This window comes from Myotis yumanensis, unplaced genomic scaffold (genome assembly GCF_028538775.1).
Source record: "Myotis yumanensis isolate MYYU_CA2020_CCGP unplaced genomic scaffold, mMyoYum1.0.hap1 SCAF_1, whole genome shotgun sequence".
Classification (NCBI taxonomy): domain Eukaryota; kingdom Metazoa; phylum Chordata; class Mammalia; order Chiroptera; family Vespertilionidae; genus Myotis; species Myotis yumanensis.
The window spans coordinates 50,709,965-50,729,443 of NW_027223752.1; the positions used below are offsets into that span (position 1 = coordinate 50,709,965).

The 19,479-nt window shown below is 36.6% G+C and overlaps 1 protein-coding gene and 1 non-coding gene across 8 annotated transcripts in view; one reads left to right on the top strand and one right to left on the bottom strand.

The window, feature by feature from the left end:
• DENND4A (DENN domain containing 4A) overlaps window positions 1–19,479 on the top strand; it is a 112,093-nt gene that overhangs the window by 68,195 nt on the left and 24,419 nt on the right. For 3 of the 7 annotated variants that reach the window (XM_070420580.1, XM_070420601.1, XM_070420571.1), the window contains exons 13-21: window positions 1,772–1,872; window positions 5,063–5,281; window positions 6,947–7,092; window positions 13,425–13,558; window positions 16,267–16,402; window positions 16,957–17,163; window positions 17,252–17,380; window positions 17,869–18,010; window positions 18,407–18,538. In XM_070420580.1, coding sequence (XP_070276681.1) covers window positions 1,772–1,872; window positions 5,063–5,281; window positions 6,947–7,092; window positions 13,425–13,558; window positions 16,267–16,402; window positions 16,957–17,163; window positions 17,252–17,380; window positions 17,869–18,010; window positions 18,407–18,538 — 1,346 coding nt within the window. The remainder of the gene's footprint in view (window positions 1–1,771; window positions 1,873–5,062; window positions 5,282–6,946; window positions 7,093–13,424; window positions 13,559–16,266; window positions 16,403–16,956; window positions 17,164–17,251; window positions 17,381–17,868; window positions 18,011–18,406; window positions 18,539–19,479) is intronic. The other 4 variants (XM_070420610.1, XM_070420591.1, XM_070420621.1 and 1 more) reach the window with 2 other exon arrangements.
• Window positions 15,739–15,845, bottom strand: LOC138999936 (U6 spliceosomal RNA). Its single transcript, XR_011469480.1, has one exon. It is a non-coding gene; the product is annotated as a U6 spliceosomal RNA (small nuclear RNA).

A 19,479-nucleotide genomic window follows, 5' to 3' on the forward strand; every position in this document is an offset into this window, starting at 1 on the left:
CATACAGTGAATGATAAGACACAGTGGGAGTACTGTGTTGCAAAGTTTTATCAAGAAAATAATGTAGCCCTAACTGGTTTGGCTCAGTGGATAGAGCGTCGGCCTGCGGACTGAAAGGTCCCAGGTTTGATTCTGGTCAAGGGCATGTACCTTGGTTGCGGGCACATCCCCAGTGGGGGGCATGCAGGAGGCAGCTGATCGATGTTTCTCTCTCATCGATGTTTCTAACTCTCTAGCCCTCTCCCTTCCTCTCTGTAAAAAATCAATAAAATATATATTTTTTTAAAAAGAAAATAATGTAAATAGTGTTACTACGTTGTGTTCTCACTGTAATGTAGGATTTTATGCTCTTGGTCACATTATAAATGAAATAAAATCTTCACAGCAGGACACCTGCAAATTTACCTTGCCCTATCTATATTTTTATTCTCATTTGTAGAAAGATAAGATAGATTCCAAGACAGTTAGTTGTTCTTTGTCTGCTTAAGCTTTCCCATCCACTCTTTTTTCTTCGTTTAGTTTTCAAAGTGATCCTTTTGTTCTGTGGGAAGTTTAGGGAACATTGAAAAAAAAAGTTCAGCAAGTTTCACTGCACACCTGTGCTATATCGTTGTCTTTGGTGGTTAAAACATAAGTGATGTACATTTCTTCTCCTTTTTCTGTGCATTTTTCAAGTTTTCTAAAATGAGTATTCATTGCTATTGAAATAAAAAAATATTTAATAAAGAGTGGAATAAACGAAGTTATAGTTAAGTCCAAAACCTTTATGGGGTTTTATCACCATGTTGTTGTTTTTCTCCTACCCCATATGTAGTTTAAAGAGCAACAACTGTATTGTCATAGTGGTACTAAAGGAGATTATAGAAGTTTGTCTTAGAAACAAAGATACCACTTTCAGGGGGGTTTTTTTGTTTTGTTTTTTGTTTGTTTGTTTGTTTTTCTAAAGATACCACTTCCAGACACATACCCTCTTTTATAATTTAAAAATATTTTGGAATGTTCTAGTTTATTTGATTAAGTTAATATTATAGATTATTTCTTTTCTGAAGGAAACAAAAATAATTTTTCTTTTAGGAAACTAAGAAACAGTATTTAGTTTTTTTTTTAATTGATTTTTTACAGAGAGGAAGGGAGAGAGATAGAGAGCTAGAAACATCGATGAGAGAGAAACATGGATCAACTGCCTCCTGCACACCCCCTACTGAGGATGTGCCCGCAACCAAGGTACATGCCCTTGACCGGAATCGAACCTGGGACTCTTCAGTTCACAGGCCGATGCTCTAGCCACTGAGCCAAACTGGTCAGGGCAGAAACAGTATTTAAATATGACAAAGTATTTTGATAAGCTCATTGAAAGTTTTCTAATCTATAACAACAACAACAAAATCCACATAGTAGGATTTTCCCAGTATTTAGGTGTCTAAAGACTCTTAAATGGAGTTTAAGAGTAATGACCACCATGTTAAATTTGGTAGTGATTGGCATGATACCAATGCACATGCAATGTACTCAATACCAATATAATTACAAATATTTGAGCTATATTTAATGCAAGGTTTCACCCTCATATAAATTACTTTTTAATATTCAACATTCCTATTTACCCCAGTAATATTTTTCTCCTGTTCACTAGAATATTTTGTTAAGTGTTTTCTTTTTTGTTCAACGTGTTTTCTCTTTTTCCTTTTTTACATAATTAAGTATATATTTCCCCTTTTCCTCAAAAAAAGGTTCATCTAACAAATGTATTATTTTTTCCATTTAATCTCAGAACTGGTGACAAGAAAAATGTAGCCTGGAAGATACTTCCAAAGAAGCCATGTAAAAATCTGATGAACACACTGAATAATTTGTACCAGCAATTGGCAAAATGTAAGTGTCTAACTTAATTAAAGGAAGTAATTTAATCTGAGAAAAGAACTCCAGTTACTTTGCTGTACTTATAAAAAGTTTATCTAAAGGAAAGTATTTTTACACTCTTAAAGGCAAATGAGCATATAGGCAAAATTTGTTAGAAGCTAAATGGGAGATTTATTTTTGATATCACATTTTTATAGAACCATTTTAGAATAATAAAATTCAAAAAGAGGTTAAACTGGTTGTTTTCTTTAATTTACTGTTACTGAAACACCATGGAAAAAATAAGCATTTCCACTTGTATATTTTCTTCATACATGGAATAGAAAGTTAGTTTTGAATATATTAAATGGTTTCAGTTACATTAGAAAATGCTAATTTCCAATAGGGTGAGCTAGGTCTTATGCTTTTCACCTAGTGTGCTTTCTTCAAATGATTTGAAAATAGAAACTTGCTGCAAGCATTAGGAAATTAATCAAAATGAAAATTGATTAGACTATGGAATATTTCAGTAAAAAGCTATGTAAGAATATCTTGACAGTGATCCAGAATTACTAAGAAGAATGAAATCTTCATTTATCTAATCCTCTTGGTATTTTATAACAACGGTCTATTCAGGGCGCTTAATTTAATGCTTACTGTATGAAAAATGGTTAGTAATTGTGTAGCGATACTTGAGATTCTCATTTATGTAGTAGGTGAAATATAAGCATAGGAAATGGTTTATATCCTGTAGTATACTTGGAAGAGGACATGAAAAACAATGTTTTGTTTTGTTTTTAAAGTATATTTTTGTTGATTTCAAAGTGGAAGGGAGAGGGAGAGAGATATAGAAACATCAATGATGAGAATCATTGATCGGCTGCCTCCTGCATGTCCCCTGCTGGGGACCAAGCCTACAACCTAGGCATGTGCCCTTGACAGGAATTGAACCTGGGACCCTTCAGCCTGCAGGCCAATCAATGCTCTATCCCCTGAGCCAAACCAGCTAGGGCGAAAGACAATGTTTACAAAGTAAACCTCACAATAAGTAGATAATTTGGATGTGATTCATAAATATTGGGATATTTAAAAAATAACATCAAATGAATAAAATTTTATCTTATGGAACAAGTAAATTGTGTATGGAATTTTATTTAAACTACCTAGTTAATTGCTTTCTAAAAGTACATGCACTTCCTTTGAATAACTGAGAAGTCCAGCAGTGAATATTTAGCAATATTTAAATATTATTAAAATCAATGAAATAGTTCATTTAGCTCTATTAAAGGACAGAATCTTGCCAAAACCGGTTTGGCTCAGTGGATAGAGCGTCAGCCTGTGGACTGAAAGGTCCCAGGTTCGATTCCGGTCAAGGGCATGTACCTGAGTTGCGGGCACATCCCCAGTAGGAGATGTGCAGGAGGCAGCTGATGGATGTTTCTCTCACATCGATGTTTCTAACTCTCTATCTCTCTCCCTTCCTCTCTGTAAAAAATCAATAAAATATATATTTAAAAAAAATAAATAAATAAAGGACAGAATCTTAAAGCTTAAAACTACAGACTTTTAAACAATACTGACAGTTCAGGATTGTATAACATTTTCTAGCTTCAGAGTACTTTCACATACATTCTTTTATCTTTGCAACTATGAGGTGAGGATAATAAGGTTGAGAGGTAAAAAGTACGTTCTTAGGAATCATTCAGTTGAAGCTAATGATTAAAACCTTCTGTTCCAATGCCTACATTCTTTCTAATACTTTTACTTTTTTAGACAATAAGAACTTGAAAAAAAACTTGCTAAGATGATTTATTCCTCATATTTTAAAAAGTTTTTAAAGTTTTAAGCAATCACAAACTTTTTTCTCCTGACCCTTGGAGAATAGATGTTCCATCACCTCCAAATGGAATGTATTCTTACCAACAAGTACATTCTCCTATAGCACTACAATACAACCATATAACCATGAAAATCAGGAAATTAACATTCAAAGTTACTGCCATCCTTATCCTCAGACCTGATTTGAGTTTTGCTAGTTATCATAATATGTAATGTTCTTTATAGCAAAAGAACCCATTTGCATATCAGATGTTGTATTTAGTCTCAGGTCTCTTTTGTATTCTTTTCTCTAAACAGTTCATCAATTTTTTTCTTCATTTTCTTGACACTTTTGAAGATTATTCTTACTATTGTAGAATGGTCCATGATATGGGTTTGTCTGAATGTCCTCATGATAAATACAGATCATGCAACTTTGACAGAAATATTGCAGAAGTGACACTGAGTTCCTTGCATAGTATCCTTATCAGATTGAGCACTATATCAATTTGTCCCATTATTGATTAATATTTTCCCTTTGATCACTTGATTATGTGGTTTCTACCAAGCTTCTTCTCTACTGTAAAGTTATTCTTTTACTACCTAATGGCTTTAGCATTGAATTGTTCAGAAATAATTGTTCAGATTAAGAGTTGATTTTCACATTTTAATCCCAGAATGTTCCTCCTATACATACTTATATTTAAAAGAAACAAAAGAGGAAAGGAAGGACTATTGCATTTAACTCCATGTCCAGTTGCTATGGTTGTTATGATCTTCATTTATTAACCTACATATAGTTATTTTACAACATGAAGATTTTTTCTGGTGGTAGTCAGATAAAAAGGGATTATTTTGTGTTCAATTTTTAAATATATATATATATATTTTAATTGATTCCAGAGATGGAGGGAGAGGGAGAGAGAGATAGAAATATCAATGATGAGAGAGAATCATTGATTAGCTGCCTCCTACATGCCCCCTACTAGAGATCGAGCCTATAATCTGAGCATGTGCCCTGCCCGGAAATCAAACAGTCACCTCCTGGTTCATAGGTTGACATTCAACCACTAAGTCACACCGGCCAGCTATTTTGTGTTTAATTTGGATAAAATGTACTCAGCAGAGCCTAAAAAATTTGTGGTAAGCTTTTCTAGGATTTACATTTTATGAAGTTATATATAAACAAAGGTTGAGTTAGCTTGAGCCCTTTTGAAAACACAACAAATGTTTATTTTTTTCTTTCAATTTTATTGAGATATAATTGACATACAGATCTATGTAAGTTTAAGGTGTATAGCATAATGACTTGACATACATATGCAACAAATTTATATTGACAATAATGCAACTATTAACATTAGTTTTGACTATTTGGAGAAACACTAAAACTATTTCTTCACAGTGCAGCAGAGACCAAGAGATGATGGACTAATGGACTTAGCAATGAATGACTATGATTTTAATTCTGGAAAGAGGTTACATATGATAGATTTGGAAATCCAAGAGGCATTTTTGTGTTTCATGGCCTCTATTTTAAAAGGTTATAGATCATACTTAACACCAATAACACAAGCCCCATCTGAGACAGCCACAGATGCAAGCTCTCTTTTTGCCCTACAAGGTGAGTGATTGCATAGTTTTACAGTTGTCATATTATTGAGCTTAACCTCCTGTGATTTCATTGCTTTCTGGGTTAATAGCTCCTATTTATCAAAATATATAACTATTTTGAGAGTACGTGAATAGCAACTCTGTTGGTAATCCATTTCCATAGGACCAGTTATTTTTCAGGAATATTCAATATAATCCCATTGGCAAAGTATGCATGAAGAACTATTTGAAAAGTACAGAAATTTCTAAACATATACTATTGCACTTGTGTCACAGTTGTGTTGATGTTGATGCTTTTAGCTTTCAGGGAAGCCAGACAATGTTGGGCATGCTGAGTAGCCTGTAATGATCACCTCTAGGCTTGAGCAGCTTCAGTATGCTTTACAAATATTATTTTCTGTTCATGCCACAAAGTAAAAAAAAAATGTTGGGAAACCCTGGAATGCATTTGTATCATAATGTGTATTTACTTTCTTTTGAGGTATTTAACATTTAAAAGATAAATTTATTTAATAAACATACACTGAGTGGACAGATTATTATGACTGGCCAGATTATTATGACCACCCCATCAGTGCTTCATTGACACTTCCAAAAATACTGAATATTGAAAACTTCCTAAGCAAATACTCTCAAGGTTTTATTATTATTATTTGCATAACTAATTCACTTCATTGTATTGATGGGGTGATCATAATAATCTGGCCAGTCATAATAATCTGGCCACTCAGTGTATATTGAGTGCCTCCAAATGATAGGCTTTGGGTATATAGTGGTATGCAAAAGATACAGGGTCACACACATAAAAGGAAAAGAAAAGAGAAACATGGTCAGTTCTCCCATAGAGCTTATAGTGAAAAAGATAATCTATAATAATAAAGGCATAATATGCTAAACGACCTTCCAGGACAGCCAAACGACCTTCCAGATGACCTTTCAGATGAAGCCGGGGCTGCGAGGGCCAAGCCCCTTGTACGAATTTCATGCATCGGGCCTCTAGTTTGAAAATAATATGAATGAACACTTCAATTCACAACTTTAGGTCACAGAAGGCCCTTGTGAGGAATTCACACATGAGCCATGTTTAAAAGGAGGAGTAGAAATTAGGCAAAGGGAAAATAGAAGAGTGTTTTAGACAGAGAGAACAGTTTATGCAAAGTCCCTGAGATTGGAAATAGTTTGAGTTCATGGGCCCAAAAGAAAACCCGTGTTGTGTAATTGAGTGAATGAGGTGGAGTGTGAAATCAGGAAATAAACTTTTACTCTGTTACAGTAAGTATTGGCACAAGCATAAATGAATACTAGGGGTGATGTAACTGCTGCTTTAAAAAAACTACGTATGTATATGGAGAGAGCATGAGCCACATGCACATATCATGCAACACATAAAGGAGGGGGTAAATTGCAATTTTAAGATGCTTTCACATTTACTAGTTTATGTGTAGTGAGGTAGTGAGGGGACAATAGAGACAATTTTGGTTGAGGATTTGAAAGATCTTGATTCAAGTTTCTTTCCTGTTGTTATCTTTGTCAGATCACTTCTACTTTCAGGGTCTTAGTTTCTTTTTCTGCAAAATGGTGGGTATAGATGACATGGTTGATCAAGTTCCTTCTAGCTTAAAAATTCTATGAATCTACAAATGATATTCTGACACTATAAATTTATGTTGAACAGCTTTCTTAAGAAGCCGAGACCGATCACATCAAAAATTCTATAACATGATGACCAAAACACAAATGTTTATTCGCTTCATTGAGGAATGTTCTTTTGTCAGTGATAAAGATGCAAGCCTGGCATTCTTTGATGACTGTGTAGATAAAGTAAGTTTGTCTGCAGTGCTCTACTTATTTTGTGTGACTGTTATAATTGTTATAAATTATGGTTTCTATTTATAAGTTTTACTAGCTTTTAACAAAATCTAAATTAATTTCATCCCATCATTGACCCTTTATTCTGAAAGTTTTGGTGGCCCACCAGATATTATAGAACACAACAACCTCTTGGAAATTTCCTGCAGTATTTTACTAAATCGTGAGTTTTATTTTAGCAGTCAGGTCTGTATCTCTGCCTGCCCACTTACGGACAATAGAACTTTTGTTCAAGCCTGTGGACCTCTAACTTGAGCATTTTGTTGTTGTTAATTCTCATCCGAGGATATTTTTTCCATTGATTTTTAGAGAGAAAGTAGAAGAGAAAGAGGGTACAGGAGAGAGAGGAAAACATCAATGTGAGAGAGGCACATTAATAGGTTGCCTTCCACATGCACCCCAACTAGGGCCAGCATCACTCCTGCAAGTGCCCTTGACCGAAATTGAACCTGTGACCCTTTGGTGCTCAGGCCAACCACTCTAACCACTGAGCAACACTGGCCAGGGATGCTTCTGATATAACATTATTAAGCTAATCAACAAAATTCAATTGTAGTTTGAGTATTAGACAGTATAAATGTTAATTTCCAGATTCATGTATTGTAGTTATATAGGAGAATGTCCTTTTTTGTAGGAAGTACACACTGAAGTATTCAGACGTGATGGGTCATCAGGTCAGCAACTTTCTCTCAAAATATTAAGAGGAAAAAAGTTATTTGTATTTGAAAAGTTAGTGTACTTGAAACTTTTCTGTAAATTTGTACATATATGTGTGTGTGTGTGTGTGTGTGTGTGTGTGTGTGTGTGTATATATATATTTTTTTTTTTTTTTTTAGAGGCCCAGTGCACAGATTTGTGCACATTGAAAGGAAATTAATTAGAAGGTGGCCTGTGGGGCGGGACTGGGCGAGTTGAGCCAGACACACCCTGGAGCCAACCTCCCACGGTCTCTCCCACGGTCCCTCCCCAGACAGCCGCACCTGGGAGGTGCCATGGCTCGAAGGGTGTCTGCAGAGTGAGTGGGGTCCCTCCGGCAGGTGGGGTCCCTCCGGCAGATGGGGTCCCTTGGCCTGGCCTGCAGGGATCAGGCCAAAATCAGCAGTCCGACATCCCCCGAGGGGTCCTGGAGTGCGAGAGGGCACTCTGCAAAGTTGCAGTCACTCAGCAGTTCCTGCGTTGGGCATCTGCCCCCTGGTGGTCAGGGTGCATCATACCTACCTGCCAGTTGTCCAGTCGCTTAGCCTTTTATATATGTGTATATATGTGTGTGTGTGTGTGTGTGTGTGTGTGTGTGTGTGTGTGTGTATTCATGGTTTTATGCCCATGACAGTAGAAAAAAGAAATTTTTTTCAACAATTTATACTGATAAGGTAATTTAAAGAAGTCCATCACTTTCCAATTTATGTGACTGTGAAAGAAAATCAGTGATTTGGGTCTGGGGGCACAACAGCCAAAATATACAGAAGTTGGCTTAGTTCTGAGTTTAACATGAAAATGTCATTTATTAATTAAGTACCAAATGTGTCCTATAAAAATGAGAACTTATACTCACTGTGAAGGGTGTAGTGGGATAAACACTGCATTGGGAATCAGGAGGACTTTCACCCCAGCTATTATACTTGCACTTTAGTCAAGTCCTTTAGTGTTTCTGTGTTGTTTTCTTATCTTGTGTTTTTTTTTAAATATTGTGAGGAGAAATTATTATAAGTGCATGTCTCACAGTGTTCAGAGTAGTATTGTATGAACTAAAAAGTAGAAGACATTGTGACTATTTTTTATTGAATTTATTAGGGTGACATTGATTAATAAAACCATACAGGTTTCAAGTGTACAGTTCTATAAAACATCATCTACAATACTGCATCATGCGCTTAGGACCCAAAGAAAATCTCCATCACCGTTTATCCCCCTATGCTGTCTTCCTCCTCCCACATCCCCCTTTCCCTCTGGCAATCACCATACTGTTGTCTGTGTCTGATTTTTGGTGTGTGTGTTTTTGTGTATGGGTTTTTTTGCTTATGTCCTTCTCCTTTTTCACACAACCCCCCAATCCCCCTCCCCTCTGACAGCTGACAGTCTGTTTTCTGTATCTATGAATCTGTTTCTATTCTGTTTGCTAGTTCATTTTGTTCATTAGATTCCACTAATCTTGCTGGCTTTTATTCGAGTTTATTAGGTTAGTAAAACCAGCTCATCTCATTTTATCATCTCATGACAATGTTCAGCTTTTGAATAACATATGGAGAGCAGTAACAAGTTTGGAGCCTTGTGTAGGCATATATATACCCTTTCCTTCACTTTATAAAACTTGAGGGATGGTTGATGTAGAGAAGTACTTTCTGGTGTTGATAGAGAGTTAAAAGGCTAAGGTCTTGAAGTCCTTGAAATGCTTTGAAATAGGAAAACCATGGACATATGCCATTATCTACTTAGAACTCAATTCATTTTACCATAAAAACACTGAAATAAAGGGTGATTAGCTGTAGTTCAAATGGTGCTACAGTGTTGTGCTAGAAATATGTATTAAATTTTTATTTTTGATGGAATGGTACTCTATCTGCCTTTTAGGACAGTTTTAAAAAAATCAAAATTCTGAGATATAATATATCAACACTAGAGGCCCAGTGCACGAATTCATGCATTGGTGGGGTCCCTTGGCCTGGCCAGCGATCGAGGCCTATGGGGTGGGGGGGTTGGCTAGCCAGGGAGAGGGGTCGTGGGAGGTTGGCCAGTCAGGGGGAGGGGCCATGGGAGATTGGCAAGTCGGACAGGGGGTGGGGCCACAGGAGGTTGGCTGGCTACGGGAGGTTGGCTGTGGGAGCGCACTGACCACCAGGGGGCAGCTCCTGCATTTAGCATCTGCCCCCTGGTGGTCAGTGTGCATCATAGTGACTGGTCAACCGGTTGTTCCAGTCGTTCAGTCAAATTTAGAGTTTGATAAGTTTTGGCAAATATAGATTTCCCTGCAATCATGACTCCAAATGTAGAATATTTCTCAGGAAGGATTTTTTTGGGGGGAGGGGGGATTTATTTTCTATATTTTGAATAACTTACTTACAAATAAACTTTTAGAACCGTGCCTTTTTGTAAGTTGACCTGCCTATATAGAGCTTTGAAACCTTGCTTATTTTGAGAAGCAATGTCATAGCTCCTTGACAATTTTGTCTTCATTACAGCATTGTACCAAGAACTTGTTTTAATAGTCTTTATAATACGTACTGATAATTAGAGCAGTTTTCCTTGTCCACAGGTGTCTTTTATGCAAAATGGCTGGAGAGTAAGAAGTAGGCCCTGATCTTGAGAGGGAGAAGCTGTTAAATAAGTAAATAAAATTTTTAAAACACCTGGTGCTCATTGACAAGCACTTCTCTTATAATGTTCCATCATGGATAGGAGTAGTTTTCAGCTTCCTTTCCAATTACCTTGGGTATCTGTTTAAACTTTTTTGTTCTAGTCCATCTTTTCTATTTCATTATCATTGCTGCCCTTATAATTAGATTAAACCCACTCCCTCTGAATAAAAAAAATGTATGTAAATAGAGCTTTTCATTTGTTATTCATTTGATATAATTTATCATTGACAGGTTACCACTATGAGTTATCCCTGACATGTTCCTAATTTTTTTTTGTATTTTTAGGCTTGCTAATAATGTTCTCTGTTTTTATTGAAAGTTTAACTTTTTAACACTTATATTAAATTTTGTGGAAAATAAAAGGGAGAAAAACTTTGTAAGCCCAATACCCTAACTAATATCCATTTTACACTTACTTTCAGTGTTTTTACATAATTATAACATGGTTTCCTAATTGTTTACATAACCAGATCTTATAAGCATATTTCAAAAACATTTTCATTGATATTTTAGAGAGAGAGGAAGGGAGAAGGAGAGAAAGAGAGAAATATCTATGTAGATAGACTGCCTCCTGCATGCCCCTTATTGGGGATTGAGCCCCACAAGCCAGGCATGTGCCCTGACCAGGAATTGAGCCAGCAACCTTTCTGTGCAGGGGATGACACCCAACCAACTGAGTCACACCAGCCAGGGCTAAGCATTCTTAATATTGCTGCCAAATCTCTTAAAAGGAAATTTTCATTTTTACCACAGTAAAACATAACAGTTTAGAAAGTCAGTCATATAATAAAAGCCTAATGTGCAAATCAACTGAACGGCGGAATGACCGGTCACTATGATGCGCACTGACCACCAGGGGGCAGACGCTCAACACAGGAGCTGCCCCCAGCCCACAGGCTCCAGGCCAGCCAAGGCAGGTGCCAGCGGGGGGGGGCCCCCAATCACCCTGCCAGTTGCCCCACAGATCGGCCCTGATCGCCAGCCAGGCCTAGGGACCTTACCCATGCATGAATTTCATGCATCGGGCCTCTAGTACTTTTTTAAGGCTAGGTCCCATTCCTTTCTACCCTAGTTTCTGCTCCCCAGAGACCACCACTTTATCTTTCAGCTATATCTTCAGTCATTTACCTTAAGATTTCCAAATAATATGGTTTTATTCCTGCTAATTAATGTCTACCACCAATACCACAATCCTCCCAGTATAGTCATAACATTATTTTTGGCCACTTTGTATATAATCACAGCTAAGCCATATATACATTATAGTTAAATTGCCTTTCATGTATGGATTTTGTTTTCCCTGAAGTTAATAATTACTATGTTCCTTCCTTTGTGTCTAATGTTGTCATTTCTAAAGTCTTCTACAAAAGTGAAAATGTTTAAATCTGTCAATTTTTCTAACATATCCATTTGATTGTTTTAAAAATTTCTGCTGGAGCATTCTATCTTTTTGTTCCAATATGAACTGATTGCTTTTTACTCTGTCATCCTGGATTTTCCTTCACCATCATCCTGGAATTATATTGACCTCTCTCTGGAGTTGTTGCTTTCTGGCTTCAGTAGCTTCTTTCTTGGTTTACCTCTTTGTTATGGTGGAGCACATCTTCCAGCAGCTTAGTGAGAAAGAGTACATTGAAGATATTTTTTTGATACCCTGCCTATTTGTATTTTTTTTTAAATTCTCACCTGATTTGAGAGAGAGAAATATCGATGTGAAAGATCAATCAGTTGCCTCCTGTACATGCGCCCAACCACTCACCCCGACTCGGGATCAAACCCGCAGTCTTTTGGTACATGGAATAACAATTCCCTATCAACTGAGCCAGACTGGCCAGGGCTGTGTGTGCATTTTAAAAATTATTTCTTGAATACATCCCCACGATTCAAAATAATATAAAAACATATACATTGGGAAATCTGGGTCTTGTCCCATCTTGTTCACTCCATTCATCTCCCCTCCTCCATATAGATAATTACTTTTCTTTGTATTCTTCAGTATTTCTTTATGTGCATATAAACAAAAAATCCTATATAATAAAAGCCTAATATGCTAAGTGTCTGACCGTTCGTTCGACCATTTGACCAGTCGCTATGATGCTCACTGACCACCAGGGGGCAGACACTCCAACTGGAAGATTAGCTTGCTGCTAGGGTCCAGCTGATTGGGACTGGGCAAGAGGAGCCGGACACGCCCTGGAGCCCTCCCATGGTCCATCCCCGCCCCGATCAGGACTGGGCAATGCGGCCCTAATCGGGACTGGGCAAGATGGGCCAGACACGCCCTGGACAAATTTATGCATTGGGCTGGTTTCGGCCCGATCCCTGCAGGCCAGGCCAAGGGACCCCAGCAGTGCATGAGTCCATACACCGGGCCTCTAGTGTGTGTGTATAATATATGTATTTTTTTATATATATTTTTTCTCTTGTTTTTCCCTCTTTTTTTTTTTTAATCCTCACCCAAAGAGTGAGGATCTTTTTTCCATTAATTTTTAGAGAGAGTGGAAAGGAGGAGGCAGAGGGACAGAGAGAGAAGAAAGAGAAATATTGATGTAAGATTGATTTGTTGCCTCCCACACCCACCCCAACCAGGGGTGGAAATCAGACCTGCAACCCACGTACATGCCCTTGATAGGGAATTGAACCTATGACTCTCTAAACACTGAGCAATGCCGGCCAGGGCTCCTTCTTTCTTACTCAAAAATTAGTTCACTATATACAATGCTCTGCAGCTTGTTACTTCCACTTAATTATCTTGGAGATCTTTCTATAGTCATACATAGACAACTTGCCCATTCTTTTTTTTTTTTTTTAATAGCTCTATAGTACCGAGTTGTATACATGGTTTATTTAACCATTCTCCTATAGATGAACACTTGGCTAACCATTGTGGGGTGTGTGTTTTTAATATATGCTTTTTTAAAACTCCTTCAGGTGGATATGGACAAAAGTGGTGAAATGCGACTTATAGAACTGGATGAATCTTTCAAAAGTGAACATACTGTTTTTGTAACACCACCTGAGATCCCCCATCTACCCAATGGTGAAGAACCCCCTTTACAGTACAGGTATTCAAGAGGCGAATGTTTGAGATTGAAAGAGAGAAGCAATCCATCATCTGTGATGTAGCTTTCTAAGGAATGGTATTTTCAAAAATCCAAACTTTACAGATCCCTAATTTTTAGGTGGTAAGCAAGCTTATCCCACATCCATTATTAAATTTTGAGGTCTAAAAAGAAAAAAATTATAATTTTGCATAATATAGACTTGGGAATGGGAAGTTCTATATCTGCATAAGTATCTGTTCTCATAAATGTTGATTACATTCAGTTAGGACTCTACCCCCACCAAAATACAGCATTTTTATTATAAAATGTTGATTTTTGTTTCTCACTAAAGCTGGTTTCCTCACTCCCCCCCCCCCACACACACACATTGGTTAATGTGTAATTTTTTTAGGTTATTAATTATTCCATGATTTTTTATTTTAAGTCGAGATTCAGAACCATTGGAATTGATGGTTATTAATTTAGGAAATTTGGCCAGATGCTTCTAAGTGCTTGGTTTTTAGACTTGAATGACACATAGTTCCTGTCTTCAAGTCTAGAGAAAAACTCTAATAGAGGTAGATTTATTATACATCTATCTATCTAGATATATTTTATACATATACATTTGTTATATACTATAGTTAGTTTCTAGTATATATTTTTTATTTAAAATAGTATTTCCTTTTAGATTTTAAGTTATTTATTTCTTCTCTAATAACACTCCTTACTTTATTTAAAGATTCTAAAACCATTTCTCACCTATCATTCATTAAGTCACAGTTTGTTATTTTTATTAAAAAAGGATTTTTCAGGACATCCTTATTTTTATAACCCAGATTATTAAATTTGAAAAAGTGGTGTAACCGATATTTGTAAATATTCAAAGTCCACTTGATTCCAGCCCTTTACATCTATTGATGATGTTATTCATATCATTTTTAAAAATACATATATTTTTATTGACTTCAGAGAGGAAGGAAGAGGGAGAGAGAGATAGAAACATCAATGATGAAAGAGAATTGATTGGCTACCTTCTGCATGCCCCCTACTGGGAATTGACCCTGAAACCCAGCATGTGCCTGACCTGGAATCGAACTGTGACCTCTGGGTTCATAGGTTGACATTTTCAACCACTGAGCCACACTGGCCAGACTCATTTTTCTTTTTATCCTCATCTGAGGACATTTTTTATTTTTAGAGAGAGGGAGAGAGAGAAACATCAATGTGAGAAACATCAATTAGTTGCATCCCAAACACGCCCTGTCCAGTGGCAGGGAGCGAACCCAAAACTCAAGTACGTGCCCTTGACCTGAAATCGATTCCGAAATCCTTTTGTGCGAGGGCTGAACTCTAACCAGCCAGGGCTGTACATGACATTTCTAAGACTCTTTTTGGTATGTTTACTAATATACTTTTGGGTTTTTGGGGGGTTTGGTTTTAACTTTTTATTAAAATTTTACTTTAAGATTTAGTCCTTTAATAAGAAAATTACTTAGTTTTAAAAGTTTTCATTTTTTAAAGAATCTAAGTCATTTTTCCCCCTTGAGACTACCCAGTATAATTTTGGTGTAGTCATCCCCATTATTTGAAACAATTTAAATGTCTTTAATGAGCACAGTCTGTTCTCTTAATAAGAGATGGTCATATACTTACATTTTCTATATAAAATGATAAGGCAGTAAGTTTCCACAGAATACACAGGATGGTTTTATCACACCATGTACATACAAAGAATTTTTAAGGGTCAAGATTTTCCTGAACTTTGATATTTTATTGCTATTTGACATTCAGTCCTTACCAATATTTTATTATTCAACTGAATTTGCTTATATATAATTGATATAGTTTGCCATCTTTTATTATTGTTTTCTTTGTCATTAATTAAAACTATTTTATGCCTTTAAGAATATTATAAAGTAGGTTAAGTTTGCTGTTCAGGGGCTCCTTCTGTTCTTTTCAGTATGTCTTTTTCTTAGCTGCTGCTATCTTTTAAATGCCCAAACACGTTCCTCTAGCACCCAAATTAAACCCACCTCCTCATAGAGCTACCTAGTCTAATCTTTTCTTCCTCTTCTCCAACCTCTTCAATTTTCTTTCGAGTAAATGAGGCCCTGAACCTGCTAGCTAACCTGATAAACCAATTCATGACAATATGAAAGCTTGTTCTGGTGTGCTAATATGTTATTTACATCTTTTTTTTTTATATGGAACGCTTCATGAATTTGCATGTCATCCTTGCTCAGGGGCCATGCTAATCTTCTCTGTATCATTCCAATTTTAGTATAAGTGCTGCTGAAGCAAGCACTGTTATTTACATCTTTTTAAGAGGGAGGTTCTGCAGTAATTAGTTAATTCAAAGCAGTGATATTAATGACTGTCCTGTTTGAAAGAGTATTGATTTGGTGGGCCCTTTACCAACTGTCATATTATCTGATAAGTTTGCTATATATTTACACAAATACTACCAAAGTGCTTGAGTTACTTTGTAGTTTAATGTCAATTCAGCAAATTTTTCCTCCAAAATATATATTTGAGTTTATGTTTGGCTATTACATTTCTAAATATTATAATAAGAATAACAACATTAGCATGAATATTTGTTTAGTATATATTCTAGTCTGATGGAGAAACATAGGATAAATTGTTGGTCATACATTTTTTTAGCGTGTAACCAGTATGATATGATCTATGTGTGCTTGAAGTTTTCTTTTTCTTTTCAAAAACAGCTATAATGGATTTCCAGTTCTTAGGAACAGTTTATTTGAGAGACCTGATGGATTTCTACAAACACAAAAGAGCAAATTGCCTTCAAAATCAAGTAGTCCTAGTAGTCCTTCTCCTATGTTCAGAAGAACAAAACAGGTGCTTTGAAAATTTTGCATTTTTCATGTAATCAAATATTAGAACAAAAGTAAATATGACACTTATCCTTCCTTAATATACTTTACCACCTCATATGTAACTGTGACTAGATTAAGCTCCCTGAAGCATTCTGAAGATAATTTAGAGTAAGTGGACTTCAAAAAATTAACTAGTTCTAGAACTCTATTTTATACTAGAGGCCCCATGCACGAAATTCGTACAAGAGTAGGCCTTCTCAGCTGGGGCGGCTGCCTCGATTCCTCCCTCGCAGCCAGGGCGACTGCCTCCATCCCGTGGCTGTAGCCCCAGCTTCATCTGGAAGGTCATCCGGAAGGACGGCCGACAGCCATTCAGTCGATTTGCATATTACGCTTTTATTATTACAGATATGATATAATACAAATTCAAGCAGAGGCTTGAATATATATTAATTACAAGCAGATTTTATTAGGGAAACATTATAAAAATAAGTGACTTATACCTGTTCAACACGCAGTTAAATAAGGATGCCATGTGTATAAATTTATTAATGAGATCTTCGCATTTTTCCCTAGGAAATTAAATCAGCCCATAAAATTGCCAAGCGGTACTCTTCCATTCCTCAGATGTGGTCTAGGTGTCTGCTGCGTCACTGTTACGGACTATGGTTTATTTGTCTCCCAGCTTATGTGAAAGTATGTCATTCAAAAGTCAGGGCACTGAAAACAGCATATGATGTGCTTAAAAAAATGCAGTCAAAGAAGATGGATCCACCTGATGAGGTAACAATTATCTTTAAAATGCTTTATTTCTATATTTATGTACATAGGTGTTTTGCTTCTGTACACTTTTGAATTTACTGTGTTTCAGGTGTGCTACCGCATTCTTATGCAGCTCTGTGGACAATATGATCAGCCAGTGCTTGCAGTTCGAGTGCTTTTCGAAATGCGGAAAGCTGGTATTGACCCCAATGCCATTACTTATGGTTATTATAATAAGGTAATTACTTTTATTTCATGGAGAAAGAGTATAACTTTTGTGATTATACAATCTTAATTTAATGGCAGAAGTTGTTCTTGCAGGGTTTATTTGACATTTATTTTAGAGTATTTATTTTATTAAAATATATTTTATTGATTTTTTTACAGAGAGGAAGGGAGAGGGATAGAGAGTTAGAAACATCGATGAGAGAGAAACATCGATCAGCTGCCTCCTGCATGCCCCCTACTGGGGATGTGCCCGCAACCAAAGTACATGCCCTTGACCAGAATCAAACCTGGGCCCCTTGAGTCCACAGGCCGATGCTCTATCCACTGAGCCAAACCAGTTAGGGCTTAGAGTATTTAAAATATATTTTGTAAATCAATTAAAATTTTTGTGCTATTTTGTGTTATACAGTCTACTTAGATATTCTTTACTTTGAATCTAAAGCCAATGTGTTCATTTATAAAAATTATTATACTAATTTTTTTTTTTTTAACAAATAGGCTGTTTTAGAAAGTACCTGGCCTTCACGGAGTCATAATGGCTATTATCTTTGGACAAAATTAAGAAACGTTGTTTTAGGAGTAGCACAGTTCAAAAGAACTTTAAAGAAACATGCACGCTTATCACAAACAACTCTCTCAGGTAATTAAAGATTTTTAAGTATATATGTGTTTAATTTTTTTCTTTAAAATTAATTGACTAGTTATACTTTACATTTTTTAGAAATTTTAAATACTTTCAAGTTATTGAATGTTTTCTAGTTTTTATTGCCATTAAGCAAATTCTGATTGGAGTATTCTTCACATTTAAAAACACGAAATTTTACTTTTTTTCTTATAACTTATACTATCAACTGTTGGTGGTCTCGTTTTAGTATTCGTTAATGATTCACAAGAGGGTTCTTTGTTACAGTTGGATTTGCTAATTATGTGGCACTTTTTGTATTCAGTATTAGTAGATATTAGCTTGAGCAACAAACTGATGTGTGTTTTTGGTATCTCCCTGAGTAGTAAAATGCTGTCAAATTGTGTTCTTAAGCAGATGGCAGTGACCTGGATGCTGTTAGTCATGGCAGCATGGATAGTGGTCATGGGACACACACTGTGGAGCAGGCACCTTTTAATACGGGTTTAATCAAAGTATATGCTACTGATGATAGATCTAGTACAGGTTTGTTTGTGCTTATGTATACATATATTAAAGTACATTTTAAAAATTAGATTTGCTCTCTGGTCTTTTCAGGATTTTAATTTTCAATGATGTATTTAACTGTAATTTTTTAATTTTATATATTAGGTATTTGATTTGATGTTGCATTTAATAACTATATGCAATTTTATTCATTCTTTATTTGACTAGAAATAAAAGTTTAAGAATTTATTCCAGTATTTAGTCCATGATAAGCCAATTAACTTTGGATAGCACACATATCTCTTCATATCAATTTTATAGGATAAGTTCTTTGTAATTATGAAAATTTAATTAGAGTTTTAAAAAAAGAAACTTATATCTCTGATCTGTGTTAATAGTACCGTATCAACATCAATTTACTGTTTCATATGAGATATTATTATTGGGAAAGCTGAGTAAAGGGTACACAGGAACTTTCTCAGTACTGTATTATTTTTACAATTAGAGGCCCAGTGCATGAAACTCGTGCATGGGGGGGGCGGGGAAGTGTCCCTCAGCCCAGCCTGCACCCTCTCCAGTCTGGGACCCCTCAGGGGATGTCCGACTGCAGGGGATGTCCATAGGGATTGGGCCTAAACCTGCAGTCAGACATCCCTTTCACAGTCCGAGACTGCTGGCTCCTAACCACTCGCCTGCCTGATTGCCCCTAACAACTCTGCCTGCCAGCCTGATAGCCCCCTAACCATTCCCCTGCTGGCCTGATTGACGCCTAACTGCTAGCCTGCCAGCATGATCGTCCCCAACTGCCCTCCCCTGCAGGGCTGAGGGGACTGGGGGACTCCAGCTGGATGAGGCGGGGCTGAGGAGATTGGGGAACTCCAGGTAGATGAGGCATGCTGCGCCTGCCACCCCCCGCCAGGGCTGAGGGGACTGGGGGACTCCAGCTGGATGAGGCGGGGCTGAGGGGACTGGGTGCTGCC